We start from the raw sequence: 19,944 nt of genomic DNA on the forward strand, positions 1-19,944 counted from the left end.
TCTGTGGCACAGACGCTAATATGATGATTATATACTGTAAATAGTATCTTACTGCCTCATTGTTCTGAGCTACTTGTTTCTTATGAAGAATGTCAGAGTTCTGCAAAGAGAAAATGGAGTGAACTGTAGAATTGGGGGATTTATGCTTGTTTCAGACATTAGGAAATGACTAGGGTTTTTTCAGTTTTACATAATTTTACTATTTTTTTAAAAACATTTTATGTATGTAATGGGGGAAAAGTTTATCTTGATTTATTTTAATTACTTCATGTGGAGACAAGAGCAATCTAACTACAACAGATATATGAAAAGAGGAAATATTGTCAGAAAACACACTGAGTAAGCAGGACATTACAAGACACTGCTGCCTCCTTGTACATGTGTATTAAGTGATTGCTAAGATGAGCAGGACTCCTGAATGAGCAGAATTTGTGTTTCATTAATATCTTCACTTTTCTTCTTTTCAAGTTCCACTCTAATGCTGAGACAGAAAATGGAGAGAAGGATTTATAGTCAAAATACATTAGCTGACTGCCGTTATACCACTTCATTCTTTTTAAGTCTAAAATGTACATTACACATCTAGATGCATTTAAATGTTAACTATAATTTCTTTGTTGAAGCAAGGTTATTGATATTATAATAAATAACTGTTTCTTAGAGGGAGTGCTTGTGGTGGATTAAGAAAAAATGACAACCAAGTATTCTATTATTCTTACAGATTTTTACATTGGCACAATGTATTAAAGGTGGAGACCCGTGGAATACTGACTACTGAAAAATAAACAGAAATAAAAGCATATGCACATATAAACATTATTGTTTGTATTATACATATAAACAATAATGTTTATATGTGCATTTGTTTATAATAATATAAACATTACAAACATTCTCAAAAGTCTCTACCATGAATATTTAATAATTGTTTATTCACAGATCTGACCAAACAGCCACTGCTCCTTTTTCCAGTTGCATTATTTTTATTCTTACCTTGACTTTCAGATCAACTGAGATTCAGAGTTTTACTGAGGAGCTGGAGAATGAAAAAAAGTTTAAGATACTATCAGACATTAAAGAATGGTAATTTTAAATTGAGACTTGGTACTGAAAGTGAAATATGGACATTCTCTAGTAGTTGCTTTTATCTGATGATTCTAAGAAGATTTAATGTTCCTAAAGCAAGCTTCAGATGATGATAAAATTAATCTGTGAGCCCTGAGGGTATTGGCACCCAGCACTGCAAGGTGTACTGTATGCACATTCCTGATTTAGCACCGAGTCAAATATTCAGCTTGGTGATGTGCAGAAATACCTTCAGGCTTGCTGTGCTGAAAATGGATTTCCATCAATTACTGTTATGTAGGTCACTTTTGCAGCTTTTACTGGGTTTGAGCACTTAAAGTAATGCTACTTACATTTGTATTGATAAAGAGATACTTTGCTGGCAGCTTTACAAAAATATTTAATATTTTTTATTCTATTATAAACATGTGACTTTTGTTCCTGGTCCTTTTGACAAAAAAAAAAAATTGTTATAATTCCAAAAATGTTTGTGATGTAGCATGCACTACCTTATACATATGTCTAATAGCCAATGACTTGATTTAAAACCTTCAGTTACAGAACAAGCACAAAGTCCAATGAAGTTATGCTCAATGCAGTGGTTGTAGATAGACCTCCCTTCCACTGCTAAGTATCTGCTCTAGAAATAGCAAGTCAGAAGTGCAATAATTGTACACCATCAGACCTCCATTACCTAGCAAGTAATCTAATTCTATCATAACGCTCCAGAATGAAAAAAAAAATCTTACTGATGCGTGTAATTAACAAACTTTTTGTATACCACCCAAAAAATCAGATAAAGGGGAACTATGGTTTTATTTCCTTTTAACTACCCATTAGTCTCTCTTCCTTGCAGTGTTAGGTTTATGCATAGGGTTCATCTGATTACCTCTGACATCCAGCCTGCACTCTATTTCAGCTTCACCACACTCATTGACAGCTTTGCAGGTGTAAATGCCTCCGTCAAAGGGAGTGGGCTTGCGGATCTCCAGGGTCAGCACCCCCTGCTTACTGAACATGCGGTACTTGGCATCCCCAGAGAGATCCATTTTGTTTTTGAACCAGAATATCTTTGGCTGAAGAACAAAAAAGAAGATTTTTAAAAAAGAAGTTAGAGAATGGAAGACTTACACCTGATCTTGCAGCCTCAATGTAGCCATCAAAGGCTAAGTAGTATTATGAGGTGTATTATGAGGAGTGTTAAAAAAGAACTGTTAATACTTTTTCAAGGAACAGCTCATTCAGTACAAATTCATGAAACCAATAATTCAAAAGTTCAGTATTTTTGTTAACTCAAAATAGCATATAGAAAATGTAGGGGTTTGCCCTGTTTTTTGCAATTAAAAAAAAAACAACCAAACCCAACCCCTATTAACTGTCTACAGATTCATTAATTTAGGGGTTATTTAGTTGTGCTTATTAAAATCTATTTGAATGCTACAAGTATCTTATAGCAGGGGAATCAAATGTCACAGATTATTAGAACAGAAGTGTCATAAAAGTCCACAGATGCTGGGTGGCCTGTTTAGGATGCCAAGGTTTGGTCCAAGAAAGAATTTTCCAAACTCTAGCATATCTTTAGCAACTTCAGGAATTTAAACATGAAGTTCCTGTTGGCTTCTGCTATGGAATGAAGTGGTTGCTTCTATACCAGTTCAAGCTTTTATGTTTTGTTTCGAGTTCCTGAAAAAGTGCCTTTAATTTTTATAAAGGAAATTTTGAAAATGAAAAATCTGAAACGAACTGCTTTTGTTTATTTCAGGCTCATTAGTACATACAGTGAAGAAACAGTGTTTAAAGAATATAAAACCAAGCTTTACATTTTTATATTTTTCTTTCAGATATTATTGTCTTCTGTTTCTTCATCCATAAACCCCAAAACTACTGCACTGTTTTTACAGAGTGCTTTCAAATCTACTGAATCACTTTTGTGTTTGACCTGTGGTATATCAATCCAGTGCATCCCACCTGCCACTTGCTCAATTTTCTTGTCAGATCTCTGCTGGATTTTTTCCTGCCTTAACATTTTTTCCTTGTTTCTCTATAGCCTCTTTATCTTTCTGGGTATATGTCTCTTGTTATACTTCATTACTGGCAGGGCATGAGTACTGTCTCTGCTTGCAGTGGTAACTTTTCCGTGCCATACAGATCATCCTGAGGTGTTCTTGAGAATCTACAATTATTAAGAACTGGGAACTTTTCATCCACATAAGATAATGAGAGCTTTTGCAGAGCACTGCTGCAGGTACTGAAACATTTTATCAAGGTTAATTTGGGCAATGGAAGTACAAAAACATATCTGGAAAAGCTGCTTTAAGAGCATTAAGTGTACTGAAGGTTGAGGACTACCTGGATCCTTCAGGCTAATGTGGAGGAGCTGGCATGCCTGAATTGAAAAGCCTTCCATTACTGCACAAGAACAGCTGTAAGATTGAGAAGGTTTTTAAAGAACCTTCTTAAAACCATGGAAACAGAATGAAGTGGATGCAGATGCACAAAAATGTCAGTTAACTAAGAGGGAATATTGTCAATAACACTGTCATTTCTAAGCTGAGGCAGCTACTGGGAGATGGATTTTGCCTACAGTTGCTGGTGTTTATTCTGTAATGTTCTTGCTTTTTTGATGCTTTTTACGTGGATATGCTTCCTTTTTACTTTTGAGCTTTGTCTGGAGCTCCATCCAATGAAAGCAGTAAATTATTTTTTTAATTTGGACTGAGTGATTGTTACATGTTTTGCTCTGTAGCAATCAGATCCCTTCAGAGGTATGAGGTAGTGAAAGAAGCTGAAAATAAGCAACCAGACATGAAGGGATCGTGCTAATTTAAATTTAGGACAAGATTATGTCATAATATGGTAAATTCCTTCACTGCAGGCAAAAATCTTATTTCCCTTTTCTGAGAAGTCTAAATTTAGCTCCTAGCTGATACAGTTTTTACTGCTTGTTCCTGATTAACAAAATAGTACATCTTTATGTAATCTTTGATGGGACTTTCATAAATATGTTTAGAATGAGAAAATATTCCTGCGAGATTAAAAACCCAAACCAACAAAACCCCCACAAAAAAAGCTTCACACGAGACCAGGTCTTATTCTAGTTAGCTTTGCAAAATAGCTCAGCCTGTCAAAAACTTCTGTGGATGCATTGGTGTTACAGAAGAACTGCTGTTCCTCTGTGTCATTTGGTTAGAGGAACAGTAGATGACATTTAGCTGCTGTTTTCTTCCAAGTCTGGAGAGAGCAGAGTATAGATAGTGAGCAGACCATTTTGTTGTTGTTTGCCTTCTGCAGTGAGGGGGTTTTGTGCAGAGGGGTACATTTCCAGTGGTGTGGTGCCACCAGGAGCAGTGAGTGCCTCACACCCTCTGTCCCCATCACTGTGCCACCCCCCAGCTGTGCACAGAGCCACCCACCCACTCGCCCCTCTCTGCAGGCTCAGGTGTGAGCGAGGTGGGCATGCCCAGGTGCCCGCTGCTGCTCCTCTGCACAGCCGTGCCACACTCAGCCCCCCTGAGCTGGCAGGAACTCCTGCCTTGGCGCAGCAGACTGGTGACTGTACCTTGGGGATGCCTCTGACAGCACAGCTGAGAGTGGTGTTGTAGCCCGCGATCACAGAGCGGTTCACCAAAGGGTGGGTGAACTTGGGGGCTTCCGAGAAGTCGTGCTCTTTGTAACAAGGGGGTTTGTAAGTGGTGCCTGCAGTTCAAAGAGACAAAATAGTAACAACCATGTTGGCAGTTCTGCTGACTTCTGTACAATCTATCTGTCATTTATTTTGTCTGTATGATTTTAAGAAGCTTCAAAACTTTTGGCATTTGTGATATAAAAAGTCTTTAAATACATTTCATTCTAAAACATGTCTCATGTTTAATGTGTTAGTTAAGGTAAAAAGTCCTGGCAATCATGAGTTTTCAGCTTCTGTTAAAAATATGAGAGCCATATGTGTGCAGGGAAAGTCTTCACCACAGACATCTTCAACTTTTAATCCCAAAATAGAAATAAAATACCCCAGCTGTATTATTTACTTCAGATAATATAGTTTAAGAAGACTCTATGATTAAATATTTTTGACTAACTTTTGTATTAGTACAGGAGATCTTCCTAGATAAAGGCTCTTTATGCTAAAATTCTTTTTAAGTGCTAGTTAGTAAAGAATGAAAATATCTTTAGGGATGCAGCTAGTAAAACTGTATTTTTCATTTGCCAGTGTATTACTTCTGGTACTTAGTGGCTTTTGTGATCTTTGGTTTGAAGAATATGTTACCTGTTTTTTGGATATGGGCAGGATTTTTGGTGGTTGCAGCAGTTTCACTCAGTCCACACAAATTTTCACTGAAGATTCGAAAGAAATAGTCATTTCCCATTATGAGGTCTGACACGATACAGTTTGTGCGACGATAGTGATCAAAAACCGTGTACCATTCCTGTAACAAGACTGTACTGTTTAGAAAGATGTTGTAAGAGGTCAGACTGGTGCTACTTTTGGTATGGAGAGAAGTTTTTTGTACGAGGAAAAGACAGGCAGACAGGTATTTAGCACTAACCTGTGAAATTGATATTACGTTGCTCCCTGTGAAGATCAGCTGATCTATTTTCTTACTTTTATATTCTGGTGGTGTGATAGGTGTATTAATGCTTTGATTTTGAGAAAAAAATTCCCTCAACTCTCTACCATATTTTAGCCATGCTCATATCTGGGGAATCTGGTACAAGATGTGTACCAGAATACGACTGGTTAATGGGGTCTTCCATGAGAAGATATTTTCCAGTTTGACAGGCATACAAACCTCTCCCAGGACATACCCTGCTATGCCTAGCATCTCACTTCAACTCTAACTCCTTCTCCCTCCCCTTAATTTTTTTGCTGCATTTATGAAAAATATAATTGCAAATAAAAAGTATAATTTCACCTTCTAAGGAGAGCTGTCTATGCAGTTGCCACTTGATACTGCACAGGCTTGGTCTCCCTTCCATTTTCTGCTGAGTATTTAAATTAATCTTTCACCTTTTGGAGGTTTTTAGATTCTATTTTTCAATGTTTAATTGCCTCTGAGGTGCCACAGGACACCTTGGACGTACAAATGAGTGTCATGAACTCAGTCATTTCCTCAAGTCTCTGTGCTCCCAGAGCAGGTGCAGGTTTAACTCCCTTCAAAGCCACAGACCCAGCCAAGTTCTTACCATTGTTTTTTTGTCAGCTTTCTGAACTGTGTAGCCTAAGATCTGAGCATTGCCATCATCCTGGGGAGGTGACCACTCCAGGGCTGCATTAAATCCCCAAACATCTACAAGCTTTATATTCTGAGGAGGACCAGGCTTGTCTGCAGAGGAGACATAAGAAAACACCTTAGCTTTTAGTTCAAGATTCAGGAGCCTTGTCATTTCCCCATGCAGGGGAAAAAAAATAGAACCTGATAACAATCTGTAACATTCCATAGCAACACACCTCATTAATGTGAAGTTAAAACTGTAAACAAGAACATTGGGAAATTTTCAAATAACCTTTGAATATTCTTTAGAGAGGCCTGAATCTTACGGAGAAATAGAAAACCCATGAGAATTAGTTAACATCTTTAAAATAGAATAAGAAGTTTGTGTTGTTTGGATGGATGTGATTAACTCTTTAACTGCAGTTTTATTACTTACTTTGTAACCTAAGTGCAATTTCTTGGCCATTTATCTACACTGCTGTAACTACCAGGGCAATGGGGTGTGTACCTTCCAGCTGAGGCAGGCCAGCCATTTGGGAATGTGCCTTTTCCCTCTTGGCTCAGTGCTTGTTAGCTTGCACACTAGGTGATTTCTCTGAAATAGCTAGAAAAAGAACAAACTCTCAAAGAGATAGAGAAATCTGTGTCCTTTTTAAGATACATGGAAATATAGAGAAAAACAACATAGTATGAAATGATAATAATTTTATTTTTTTCTTTTTATACCATGTTGTTTAGTCAAATGCTGTAAGATTTAGATTAGATTTATTTAATAATATTTCTGTCTTTTTTAACTTGAGGACGCCAGTCCACCTTTTTGCTGTTAGATTGTGTTACCCAGTTGTGAGGCCTGCTGGGGACAGCTGGATAGTTCATCTTGTTATTGAGTGAAAAACAGTTCAGGATCATTCTAGACAGCTGAAGGGAAACTGTCTCCCCATTGTGTAGCTAAGCTGGAAAAATTAAGAAAATGGTAAGAACCTGATGGATGTAAGTTTGAGATGAGCAAAGCACAGAGGAATGTAATTATAGGTGGCTTGTGATTTAATTCCTTAAAGAAGGATATTCAAACCAGTAATAAATTAGCCTTTGTTATTGGGGGAACTGTGACTTTCTACATCAAAGCATAATGTGCTAATTCTCTTTTCACTGACAAACTTTGGAATTGAAAAACTGCTTTATAATTAGGTTTGACCCCTACTGTCCTCCTTCAAAGTGGTGCCTACTAGAACACTGCATGATGTCTGATAAGGGATATGGAATGCATGGCTCTCATTCCACTTATCATCCTCTTTCTGCCTATCTTAACTAACATTTCAGAGAAAAACCTGCCATCCTCTGTGTTTCTCAGCAGCCATCAACCAGGTAAAGCCTTCTTAAATTTTCTTCTCTGTTTCTGAAGTAGGGAATGGCAATATGTTGTCAAATGAACAACATTGCTTATGGAGAGGTGGAAATGCATTTGTTGTTAACTTGAGTCACAACTTAGAAGAAACAAAATCCTAGTTGTTTTGTTAGATATGTATTTCATTTCACAGAAATCAATCAATCTATTCTGATTTAAGAGAAGAATTTTTCATACTACATACCTGTCTGCATATATGTGAAGAACAACCTTAGAAAAGGCAGAGATGGATAAATTTGCTACATGGATTTTTATGTTCTTGATATTTGTGGTTCAGTGGGATAATGCAATCTGCAAGAAGACCTATTCAAAATTCCTTCGTAGAATGGTAGAATATTTCTTTCTCAGTAATAACCAGTACAACTCTAGCTTGTCAACAGAGGATGAGAAAAGTTAAACTTACTGATGCTTCTGACCCAAATTATTTTCCTCTGTAGGGCACTGTGTTGGAGTGGGGAATTATATTCTGAGGAAGTGTTCTGTCTTACCCTCAGCACAAGCTCAGCTAAGGAGTTTTGCAAACTAATGAAATTTATACAATGGGAAGAAGAGATAGTGTGAATTATCTTTCAAAGATAAATTCTAATTTATATTTTCAAATAATACATAACGAGAAAAAGAATTAATTCCAGTTAAAGAAATAAAGGATAGAGCTGAGGTTTGCTTCGGTCAATAGAAGTCATGATGAAAGACATAATTTATTGATTCATGTAGAGGGTGAAAGAAGATGAGGGAACCATATTCTCCAGAGATTGGAGATATTTTCATTATCTTTGAACTTTCTAAAAGTCTTCAGTAAATACTCTATTCCCATAGAAGAAGTGCACATTCTTTTGATCTCTAGAGTAAAGGGCAACAACTGTTTTGGCAACGAGGGAAGGTGATGGCAGTAACAGAGTTGCTTCCTCTTGTTTGGAGCTGACCTGACTCATCACCACAGCAGAGCTTTTGGCCACCTGCACTCTTGCCCTGCTTCAAAAAGAGATAGGTGCTGAAGCCACAAGCATTACTTCTTCATCAAGGAGACTTTTGCCAAGGGAAGTTAGCTGATGAAAAGACACCTCAAAAGATCACTGATTGACTTGTTGTGTCTCTGAAAGCCAGGGTGGCTTTTCAGCCGGCTGTTCTACCGCACCTAAAGCACCACTGGGAGTGTAAAAAGAGTGCCTGAAACACCCGTGTTTCTGTCGTGCCAAGAGAAATAAAATCTGAGGAACAAAAAGTGCAGTTGACAGAATTGAGAAGAGGTAGTTCCTCTAGAATAATACAATCAAGAATCGGAGTAGATGCCCTGATTGCAGAAGTATCTGCATATGTTACGAGCCCTTTCTCTTCTTGGTCATGAATCAATGAATTATATGTATTCCCATTCATTTGAGCAAACTACTCAAGAAGTACAAAATTAATGTCCTCCATCTCTTACCTGTGTGATTAGTTCTTTTTTTCAACTCTCATTTTCTGTACCGTATAACTCTCTGGCAATGGTAGATGGATATGTTTTTGTGACTTTCTACACAAACAATTGGCAGAAGATACTTGGTGCTACGGCCTAAGAGCAAGGGCCAGAATCTAGAGTCACTAACCAGTTTTAGAAAGATAAATTAGAATGTAGGGTGCATTGCTACTCTCCTTTACCTGAATCATAGGGTCAGAGAACGGCTTAGGTTGGAAGGGACCTCAGAGATCTTTCAGTTCCAACCCCATGCCATGGGCAGGGACACCTTCCAGCAGAGCAGATTGCTCAGAGCCCCATCCAGCCTGGCCCTGAGCACCACCAGGCATGGGGCATCCACACCTTCGCGGGGCACTCTTGGGATTATTTTGGTTGAGCTGCATTTTGCTCTTGCAGAACGGCAGTCATCCTTTCAGCAGAAGCTGCCGCTGGTATTAAGACATATTTGCTCCAATTTTTTATGTCGTTTTGTTTGCTGCTGGCACCGTTGCATACACATTCTGCCAACATAATTAATAAAACTTTAAGTAGAGCAAAGTCAGCATTTTTAATTCCAAAGCATTAGGAAGTGAGCCAAAACACGGATTCTAAAAATGTATTGATACACTGGAAGAAATTTGGGATAAAAGTGTGAAAACGGGGAAAGAGAAATAAAAACAGTTATCAAGAATGTTAAAAAGAGTGCCAATGGGGAGAAACAGAAAAGCTCTGGCTAAACATTAATGATATCTGAATAAGCAAGATCTCAGAATATCTCTCACATAATCCCAACAGAAGTTATGGAAACTTTGGCAATGACATTAGAAAAGAGACTGGAAATTGTATAATAGAGAATAAGCCCCAGACTAACTAGACACTCTTAACAGAGTAAAGCATTAAATGTGAATTTTTCAAATTCACAAGACTGTGCCTTCTAATTTTTGGAACTGCAGACATATATTATGGCAATGATTTTATCTTGCTATCCTTGTCTAATAAAAAAACCCCTGTATAAGTATGTCCATTCCAAGAGTCATATTTCCTTGCTTGAGTACAATATGGCTATGCCTAAGAACACCAGAACTCTGAAATTCTATCTCTCTCAAAGTGATAGAAAGGAGATTGATAAGGATGATCAAAGATATGGAATGGCATCTGTTTGAAAATAGTCAAAATGAAGAGAGTAAAACTTGAGAAAGTTAACTGAGGCCAGTGGGACTGAAGGTTATAAAATCATGAGTAACATGGAAAAGCGGAATGATTATTCATGTTTTCTTCTGATACAAAACTGCATGGATGTCAAATGAGATTGTCAGGAGACAGACTTAAAGCAAGACAAATAGGTATATGTCATTAAAATGAGATTCCTTAAAAAAGGATGTTTGGATTCTCAAACTAGACCTGGATTAAAATACAGACTGGATAAAATTAGGCAAGAAAAAGATCACTAAAGATCACAAAATAGCTATGGAACACAAAGAATATCCCTCATCCTCTGAAGGTCTCTAGGACACAGATAATTTCAAGGTGGGAAAGTAGTAGGAAAATAAGGTCACATGCTCTTTGTCCTACCATCTGCAACCAACCATTGAAGGAGAAGGGATTCTGAGGGAGGTGGACCTTTGGGTTGCCTCAGTCTGGCCATTGTTTTGTTTTGCTTGATCTTAATTCTGATGTTTTCAGGGTCTTACCTATGATTTGTATTGTTATTGCAACTTTATCAGACATGTTTTCTATCTGAAGAGTGACTTCATATGCTCCTGAGTGATGAAGCTCTGCTTTTCTGATGAAAAGGATTGTGTCTGTGCTGCTGTTCCGAATTCCCACATCTTTCGAGTCTAGAGTTTGACCATCTTTCAGCCAAGTGATTTTGGGTCTTGGTTTACCCTAAATAGAGAAAAAAAAATTTTCGAGGCTTTAGAATTTCCATTTTTCTCTTAGCAATAAATCTAAAGGCTTAATATAATACACAGAGTTAAGATAGTAAACTCTATAAATACTTTACAATTTCTGTTTTCCTCCAGACAAATATTTGCTACCATCTGTGTGCTTTAGTGGCACCATGCTCTGAGGATGCCATTTAGTTAGAGACTGAAATGATACTGAGAACAAATCTAGAAATACTATACATGTGCCAGGCTGGTACCCTTTCCCAGGCATCAGTGAAGCCAACAGGTGATCTGACTTGTTCTGATTGTTATTAGCAGAATCTTTACACACCTGAGGACTTCATTAGCTTTGCTCCCCTTCTCCTTCCTTTCTTAAAATGTTTTGCTGCTCTGTCCCCAGGCATTTTAAAAATTTTTTGAAAAATTATTGTAATCTTGCAGTCTTGGGAAGTGAAATTTACTGTATAATTCTTTTTGCACTGCAAAATTATTTTGGTGACTGTCAACCTAAGCAGTCAGTGTTGCTGCACCCATGGGAGATAGCATTGTGGAATCAGTGAGCTATCAGTGGTGTGCACCGCTCTCATCCAGCCATTTCCAAGAAAAATGGGAAGTACTATTTAGTTCTTCAAAAGTTATTGGGGTGCTACTTCCACAGTACAGCTCCAAACAAGGACCCCCAAGAAAACAGAAAATGGCCATAACATATTTATTAAATGTATTAATAGTTAATCCAACAGAAAATAACTCAGTGGGGGGTTTAAGTTTCTGCCAGATTACCAAGGTGAAGCAGAGCAGCCCAGGCCTGGAGTAGTTCAGAGGGGTAGGGAGGGAAAGTGGGACCTTGCAGGGTCAGCAGTCAGCTCTGCCAGGCTGCCCTGAGCTGGAGCCCAAGGCACTGAAATGGGGACACTGCCTCAGGTAAACAGCAGAGAAAGCAGCTCTGGAAGGTTCCCCAATCCACTGGAAAGACTCTCTCTCACTCTGAACCACTGTATCTCTTCCCTTAGCCTACAGAGGGAGAGTAAGACTCTTGGTTTTGGTGCCTAAAGGTAGACAGAACAATAATGAATCTTTGTGCATTGCTACACCTTTATTTCAGGTTTGTCTGGTATTTGCTCAGAAAAAAAGAGAGTGTACCATCACTCTTTTTTCCAGTGGTATTAGGAAAAAAACTTCACCTTTTATAAGAGTCAGGCCAAGATCTGTCCAAAATTATACTTAAACGTTGTCTAAAAGACCTAGAAATTGCCATTTGTTCATTGATGCTCTTTTCTCTAACTCATCAGATATATTGTAGTTTATTTTACATCAGGGCTGATAAACACTTTGAATGAGCTATGGTTTTGGATCTTGCATTCTCTCTCTCTGATAAATTATTTTCCTACAGCTTTCTGCCAAGGAGCATAGTTAAGAGCACCTCAGGGCTGAAATAATAGATACAAGAGAGTTTTTTCCTGTTCTAGTGTACCTGTACCCTAGTCTCATTTCAGAGAACCCTCACAAAAACCTGTTAGAGCAAGAAATGGCTTCCTCTCTTCAGCTAGAATGTATAGTAGAAATTCTGGAATAAGTGAAAGGGTTTGGGTTGGGTTTTGTGTTTTATTTTCCATATCTGATTATTGGTGAAGAGGCCAAGAACTGACTGTATTTTACTTCCCACATATGCCTGTATTTTAAAATGGTATGGAGACCCTCCTTGAAAAATTTGGCTAGGGAATGCTTTCAAAATAAACATAATCTGCCTAAATAGTATAGTTCTATGGGCATTTATCTAAATTTCTACTTTGCCAAGACAAATACTTGGCAGGTTTTCAGGCTGATTACAAGGCTGTTGCTGCTGGTATTCTAGTGTGGTTGATCAGATATGTTCACTCACAGCTCCTCCTTTTCTGAGGTGCTGTGAGAGCCAGTGAAAGATTGCAAGTGTTCAAAGTGTTGGTTTTCATATACTCTTATATTTATAGACTGTGAAAAGCATAATCAGATAGAAAGCATGTTCCTAATACATATGTCAGAGGATAGGATTTCTGCAATGTGTAATAGATAATCTGAGAGAGAACAGTGAGTGACAGGGTAGCTAAATAGCACCAGAGAAACTCGGGGAGTTCACAGCCAGTGAAGAATGAATTCAAATGCTCTTAGATATTTATATTCACACATTTATGATGGACAAAAAGACTGCTCAGTACTACTGTGAATTTTATCCATTAATAGCACATGATACCCCTCCAATCACGTGCCACATAGTTAATTTTGAGGCAAGAATGTGTTGATTCTCTTCCTTTCACCAGAATGTTCCACCTGCTTAAAGCGCTCAACCTAAAAAAGGTTAGTAGCAATGTTTTACTTTCTTTTCAGGAAAAGAAAGTAAAGGTTTGAATAGGTCTGCCAGTAGCATTAAACCCAGAATACCTTGACAATGTATTTCACAGAATTTTACTGTAGTGACCACAGAGGTCGCTGGAAAGGTTGCACAGAGACTGTAAATAGTAGAAGACACTGACTTTCACTTTCACTAGATACCAGATTCTGCATTTATTTAGGATCTTCTTCTGCAATAGAAATGTCCAGTGACTTAAAATTTTTCAAAATGCGAAGGGAAAAGTTCTTTTTGATTTGCTTTTTTTGAACGGTCATCTGTATTACATATTCCAAATAGCTATAGCCACAATTTTTAATACTGTGAGAGCTGCAATTCAACACTATGACAAATTTAATTCACTCAAAAAAATACTTACTGAATTAAAGTTTTCTGGCTTTGTTCTCAGAGTAAAATCTGGCGTTGCTGGATAGATTTTAGCTTTTTTTGTTACCCTTACCCTTTAGGAGACAAGAGCTTATACCAACACATGATTTGTCAGTCAGGTACTCAAATCATGTTTTGATCAGTTGGTTCAATTTGGCCAAATTTGCCAGAGCACCTGAAATCACTAAGATTAGCTTAGTACAGTTCTGCAAAAGATTGATGACTGGGGGAAATGCCAAAACCTCAGTTAGTGTCCCCACTAAGAAAAGTCAGGGAAAGCTCAGTATTTTAACTCATTTTTTTGGCAACAGCTGTATGATGAGGCAGAATTAAGTGAAGCTCTGGATTAGTTTCCACACGCACTAAGCCTGGCCAGGGAACTGAGGACGTGCCAGTGAGGGGAGGAGGGCACAGAACTGGCAAATCTCTGGGAATATTGCAGTGAGGCTGCTCTCAGCACAGGAGGTGCTGCATGTGCTGGGACAGTGTGATTTGGGGCTGTCATGGTTTATTTAGCACCTCTCTCCCTGGCAGAGTCTTGTGGGGAGCACAGAAGGCCTTGACTCTGTGTATGCACTGCTCTCAGCAATGGCTAAAACACCCCAAAAATATCAATACTCTTTCCAGCACTAATTCAAAACATCACCCCATAGTAACTTCCATGAAGAAAATTAACTGCCCAGCCAAAACCAGCACAAGGGGACACAAGACACAAATCTCTAAAATGCTATACTTTATTCCCCTGCTTATGGAACAGCTTGTCAAATTTGTGCAATTTTTCTTCAACTTGGATATCAAAGCAGGAAAAATATCTGTTTATTTTAGGGTTTTTTAAAAATAATTACATAACTCAGAAATAGCAGATGTACAAATCTTGAATTTTGTGTGTGGCTACACATCAGTAAAAAAGTCATTTTAACAATTTTGGAGATAAGAAATATGAAAGAAAAAAATGCCTTATGATTATGCTGAAATAATTCAAGCATGCAAGTCAAGAAAGTTATCCATTCATGAGCGTGCAATTGTGTACTAATCAGATATATCTCTGTGAAAAAGCAACTTTTCATGTGACCCAGTAACCATAGTGCTAAAAGACATGTACCTTTAAGTTTACATAAATTTTGCTCTAATAATTTTTTCCTGCTGATGCTGCTCAAACAAAAAAATACAGATGATGTGTGGTTATTTGTCTCCCTTGTGGAAAAAATGTTTTGCATATCTCTAGCATCTTTTATATGAGAATTTCAAAGCTCTTCACTAATAACAGGATTACATTTCTATAGATGTCAATCCTGGACTGTAGAGAAATTTCAGTGTATTGAAGTTTTTACTGAGGACTTGATTAAGTGATATATCTGTTATTACTGAGGAAATCTGTGTCAGAGCCAGAGTCTGTAATTTACAATTTCTTTTGCTATTTCTCCCTTAGGAAACCATTTCCTTACACACCTTAATTCTTGCACTCTATTGAGATTATAGTCATGCATCTGAAAAAAGGCATGTGGGGTTTTAGAAACAGTCAGATAGGTATCTGTACAGCTCTAGAAAATGCCAAGATGAGGTAACTGGTCAGGTCAGTCTTTGTGTATATTTTAGCAATTTTGTGCGTGCCTTAGTGAAGTGTAGTTACATACATGCACCCTTGATAATCCTCAGCAAGCTCTGGTTTTTATACCTTCATGCACAGTAATGCCCAAGCAGGTCCTTATACACACACTCAGGTTCTGCATCCCAGGGCCAACTGGGGTCTTCTGTTTATGTGCAAACTCTACTTTTTGCAGTCAGCCTTTCAGAAGTTAACACACACACTTTTGCCAAAGAAGTTGCCCAGTGACATCATATGCCTTGGTTCCAGAAGAGTAATTAGTTGGATTCTTACATTTTTGTCTACTTCTCTCTAAGGTGCCTCCTGTGCTCAGTAAACAGGAATGGGCTTGCACTTACTTAGACCACTTTTTTCTTCTTCCCCAAAAGGTGGATTAAGGAAGAAACTCTGACTGTAAAAAAAATTACTGAAAAAAAGAATGATTCCTTCCCTTTCTCAATTTTTTGAGAAGGTTTCATGAATCACAAGCCATATTTATGTAATTCTGCTTAAGCAGTGAAGTTATGGGAACTTACATTAAGGAAATTATTTTAGGTAAGTAATCATAAATAACCATGACAAAATAGAAGCTGATACATACCTGAAAAGGGATCACAATATTGATTGTTTCACCCACTTTCTTCACCAGAGTCTGTCTGAGGTGGCGTGGCAGCCAGAATTTGGGACGCTCTGCAGTTAAGCATTAGCACACTAAATACATAACTTTTGATAATGTGCAACATTATTTATAGCAAAAATAAGGCAATGGATAACTTTAAGCATAAGAAAATTGTGGAAGCACTGTTTATACTTTTAGGGACTAGCTCAGTCTCTCAGTAGTTTCAAAAGTATTTGTCTACTGGATAAAAAGTTAATATTAAGTCTCAGTTATATATTTACCTCTGAGCATGTTTTCAGTGACAGCAGCATTACGAGAACCTGTCACATCTGAAATGCGAATTTGGGTGGCTTCTGTTGGATGTGAGAATTCTATATGGACTTTGTTTCTTTGGAAAAATTGTTCAGTTCAGTAGAAAGGATGGGACAAGGGATGTATTGGAGTAAAAGAGTGATGATAGATTATGATTATCTATTGCTAAATTGCAGCAGCTTGTAAATTGCCACTGGGAGGTATTTATGGACACACTCAGAAAGCACAGCAACTGATGGATTCCTTTATCTTGCTACAGTCATTCAGTTACAGTTCTTTCTTTGAGATGGATGTAGTGGAATCTTTGTAGCATCTTACTTTCACTAACGATTAAGGATCTTACTGCATGTTTTTTTCATTGGTCTCTGCTTTCGTCTACTTCACTGGAAAGCTTTCTAGGCTCTCCTTTTATCCTTAGTCTTTCCCCTATTATTTACAGAAGGAATTTCTTAACATACAGTTGGAGTATCTGTCTTCATGACCATTTGGATTGAGATGCATTAAACTTTTGTTTTATTTACATTGGCTCAGTTTACTGCCAGTGAGACTGGCAGACACTTCGTGTGAGCCAAGTTTGAGGAATTCACTATTAGCAGCTCTTGATGTCTTTTGGACTCCAGTCAAATGAATTTTAATCTGCTGCTGTTGGGTGATACACAGGGTGGAAATTAATAATCTGCGACAATGAAGTAAATAAATCTCTTGCCATAGCCAACACAGTCATTTTGCAGTAATACAGCAGCTTTTCAAGCAGAGAGGTAAATATTAAATAAATGTTTCTTAAATTCTGACAGTGCCATTGCAAGAGGTGAAATGTCCATATTTTGAAAGTAAGAAGTATTTTATTTTAAGAGCTATGCTTTACAAATATAAGACCTGGGTGCTGTAGAGCTGTTCTCAGAGTCAGAAGACACTGGGCACCTAATCAAAGTGGAAGAGCAGTTTGTGTGTTATTCCTAACTAAAGGCAGAATTTTGGCCAGAGGAAATGAAAAGTAAGATTTATTCAGTATAGATACTCACGCAGGATCTCTTGAACAGTAACTGGCTCTTTTATTGTTGCTGCTGCACTCTCACCAGCCAGGTTTACAGCCTTGATACGGAAATAAAGTTTGTCCCCTGTGACCAGATCTTTAACCAGTGCAGACGTGCGCTCGGTTAGGCCAGGAAGGGCAGGAATCCATTCTGTAGCTACAAGTACAGTATGTGCATATTGCAATAATACATTATTTTTCCAAACTGAGGCCATGTTTGCAATTGAAAGGAAATTTCTATTGGGATAAAATGAACTCAAGTTACAGCACCATGATTAAAAGAGAACAAAATAAGTAGGAAGGAGAACTCTGGATCAAGGAGATTTGTTTACACATGGAGTTAAGCAATCTCTAGACTTGATTACTCAAAATAGCTGGAGATAAGGGAATCATCTTTGGGTAGTTCCTTCGGTATTTTGTTTTATAGAGCTTTGAGCTGTGGGATTTCTTGACATTTATTTTACTACATGGGAATGGGGAGAACTTTGGAAGTAGCTTTAGCAAGAAAGTGAAGCCTTAATTGAATTTTTTTTCTTGGAGTAAATATACCTTCTGTGACTGTCCAAACAGATCAGTGAGAGCCACATATGCTGAAAACAATAATAGAGCACATAACTGTTGGAATTTATTGTTTAATTCTCAATTGACACAGTAGAACAGAATTCTTAGTGCTTCCTTATTATAAAGCACAGAAATATGACTGAAAAATCATCCTGCTCTGACAGTGACAGAGATTCTGGTAATTCTATAGTGATGTGTCATTAAAGACTCTAAATTATTTCTGCATAAATTATGCCCTACAAACCCCCTAGTTTAGATTATTTGGCAATCAAGCCTAGTGTCAGGGAAAATGTCAATATTGAAGTGACTATAAATTTGTTCTCAGACTGGTGACATAAGCATTATGTTGTAGCATCACAGAACACTGAATTTTGTAGATATGGTGCTGTTACACTCTTTATTACCAGTAATGGTATTAAATGAGGTAAGGTAATGGTTAATTTTTAAAGTTTGACTGTATTTTATGTGTTTTAAGGAATATGCAATTCATGAATGATACAGAAGTATAGGAGGGACTATAGAACAGTCATGATATTTTTGTATTACTAATGTTTATTAAAGCTTATGATGATTGTGAAGATGACATTATGGATTGATTTCCATGGTTTTACGGTCACATAGTAGTGAGTACAGTGATGATTGGCAAGGATGGTAGACATAGATTAGAGTTAAAATTTGGTGATGCTGGACATGGTTAGGTTGTTGGTAGTGTATTGAGGTGAAGTTATTGCAATTGTAGCATTTCTAAATGCTCTGTTGCTGCTGCCTAGTAGTCATGCTTACTTACATCCATCTTTGCAGTATTCCACCATGTAACCATCTAATCCCCCAGCCCCAATCCGCTCAGGGGGCCTCCACTTCAAGGAAACAGTGCTGTCAGAAACATCCTCCACTGTGAAGTGGGTTGGTTCACTTGGAGGAGCTGTAAGGAAATACAGACAAGTAGATTCTGAGAAATAGCAATACAACTATGAGAATTCAAAGGCTACACAAGGAGTGATTAACCACTGATTTATGTACCACTGTCTATACTAATAAAATCAATCTAAAGCTGAAGCTCAGTTGGAAAGTGTAACACCTATTGCATCATTAAATAAAGACACAGCATAATAGGAAGGGGAACAAGACTTCCTATAATAGGAAGGGGAACAAGAGGTTAAGATAGTAGCTCCTATTCACAGATGCTCCCTTACGAGAAAAGCCACTGGAAAAACAAAGATTTGTAGAAGGGAGTCAAATTGTCATCGTAAGTCTGCAGAGAAGTTTAGAAATGAAAATATGTACCTTTTATATTCTGTACTTACACCCTGATTGTAACTGGACAAAATTTGCTTGGTCAAAGAAGCAAACTGACAGTGGCTAAATTTCACTTCACTCATACAGTGAAGAAAATGACCAAAAGTTATGACTACACGTTTAGAGAAACACTACTTCTGATTTGTGCATTTGTAACAGAGAAATACTTGAGAAAAATATTTTAGGGATAAAAAATTTTGGTTCAGATACAGCTTTTTCATATCTCTTCAGAACAGGTGTGTCATGGCTTTTTATAAACCCACAGTTCAGAAAGACCACTAGCTAAATTCGATCTTCTGCAGCATGACTATTTTCTACTAATTTAAAATAATCAAGAAAAGCTCTTACTAGAGGATCCAAAATAAACATAAATGTTACTGTGAAATAATTTATAACAAAAAGCAAACAGAAAACAACTTTTTCAAAATAACATTTAGGGTGCAGGACCATAAAAATTTAGTATACATACCCTAAGAGCAACCTAATGATTCTATTTGACATAATCTGTATATTTGTGTATTATAAACTGAACATCAACTGAATATACATAATAGATTTTACCAGGTAAGTTAAATACAGGTTCACATATTGTGGAACTAATGAAATCAGTCTTAGTTCCCAAAGTAATTGTTAGAAAAAAAAAAAAAAAACACCACCAAAAAATATCACCTAATTTCATTTCTGTAACTGTCAAAAATTTTTGTATTCATGTGGTAGCAAGGACAGCACACAGGAGGAAACGCAATTGGGAGCATACACAACCACACAGTACACGATCAAAACCCCAA

General features: G+C 37.4%; 1 protein-coding gene across 1 annotated transcript in view; it reads right to left on the reverse strand.

Moving 5' to 3' along the window:
* Positions 1-417: 417 nt before the first annotated feature.
* Positions 418-19,944, reverse strand: part of MYBPC3 (myosin binding protein C3) — a 60,651-nt gene continuing 41,124 nt past the window's right edge. The window contains exons 26-35 of the mRNA XM_064713831.1: positions 18,648-18,782; positions 17,289-17,456; positions 15,937-16,025; positions 10,804-10,999; positions 6,247-6,386; positions 5,330-5,489; positions 4,625-4,761; positions 1,955-2,141; positions 994-1,036; positions 418-481 (exon numbers count right to left, since the gene is read on the reverse strand). Of these exons, the coding sequence (XP_064569901.1) occupies positions 1,026-1,036; positions 1,955-2,141; positions 4,625-4,761; positions 5,330-5,489; positions 6,247-6,386; positions 10,804-10,999; positions 15,937-16,025; positions 17,289-17,456; positions 18,648-18,782 (1,223 nt within the window). The 3' untranslated portion in view covers positions 418-481; positions 994-1,025. The remainder of the gene's footprint in view (positions 482-993; positions 1,037-1,954; positions 2,142-4,624; positions 4,762-5,329; positions 5,490-6,246; positions 6,387-10,803; positions 11,000-15,936; positions 16,026-17,288; positions 17,457-18,647; positions 18,783-19,944) is intronic.

Source organism: Zonotrichia leucophrys, chromosome 5 (assembly GCF_028769735.1).
Source record: "Zonotrichia leucophrys gambelii isolate GWCS_2022_RI chromosome 5, RI_Zleu_2.0, whole genome shotgun sequence".
Classification (NCBI taxonomy): Eukaryota; Metazoa; Chordata; class Aves; order Passeriformes; family Passerellidae; genus Zonotrichia; species Zonotrichia leucophrys.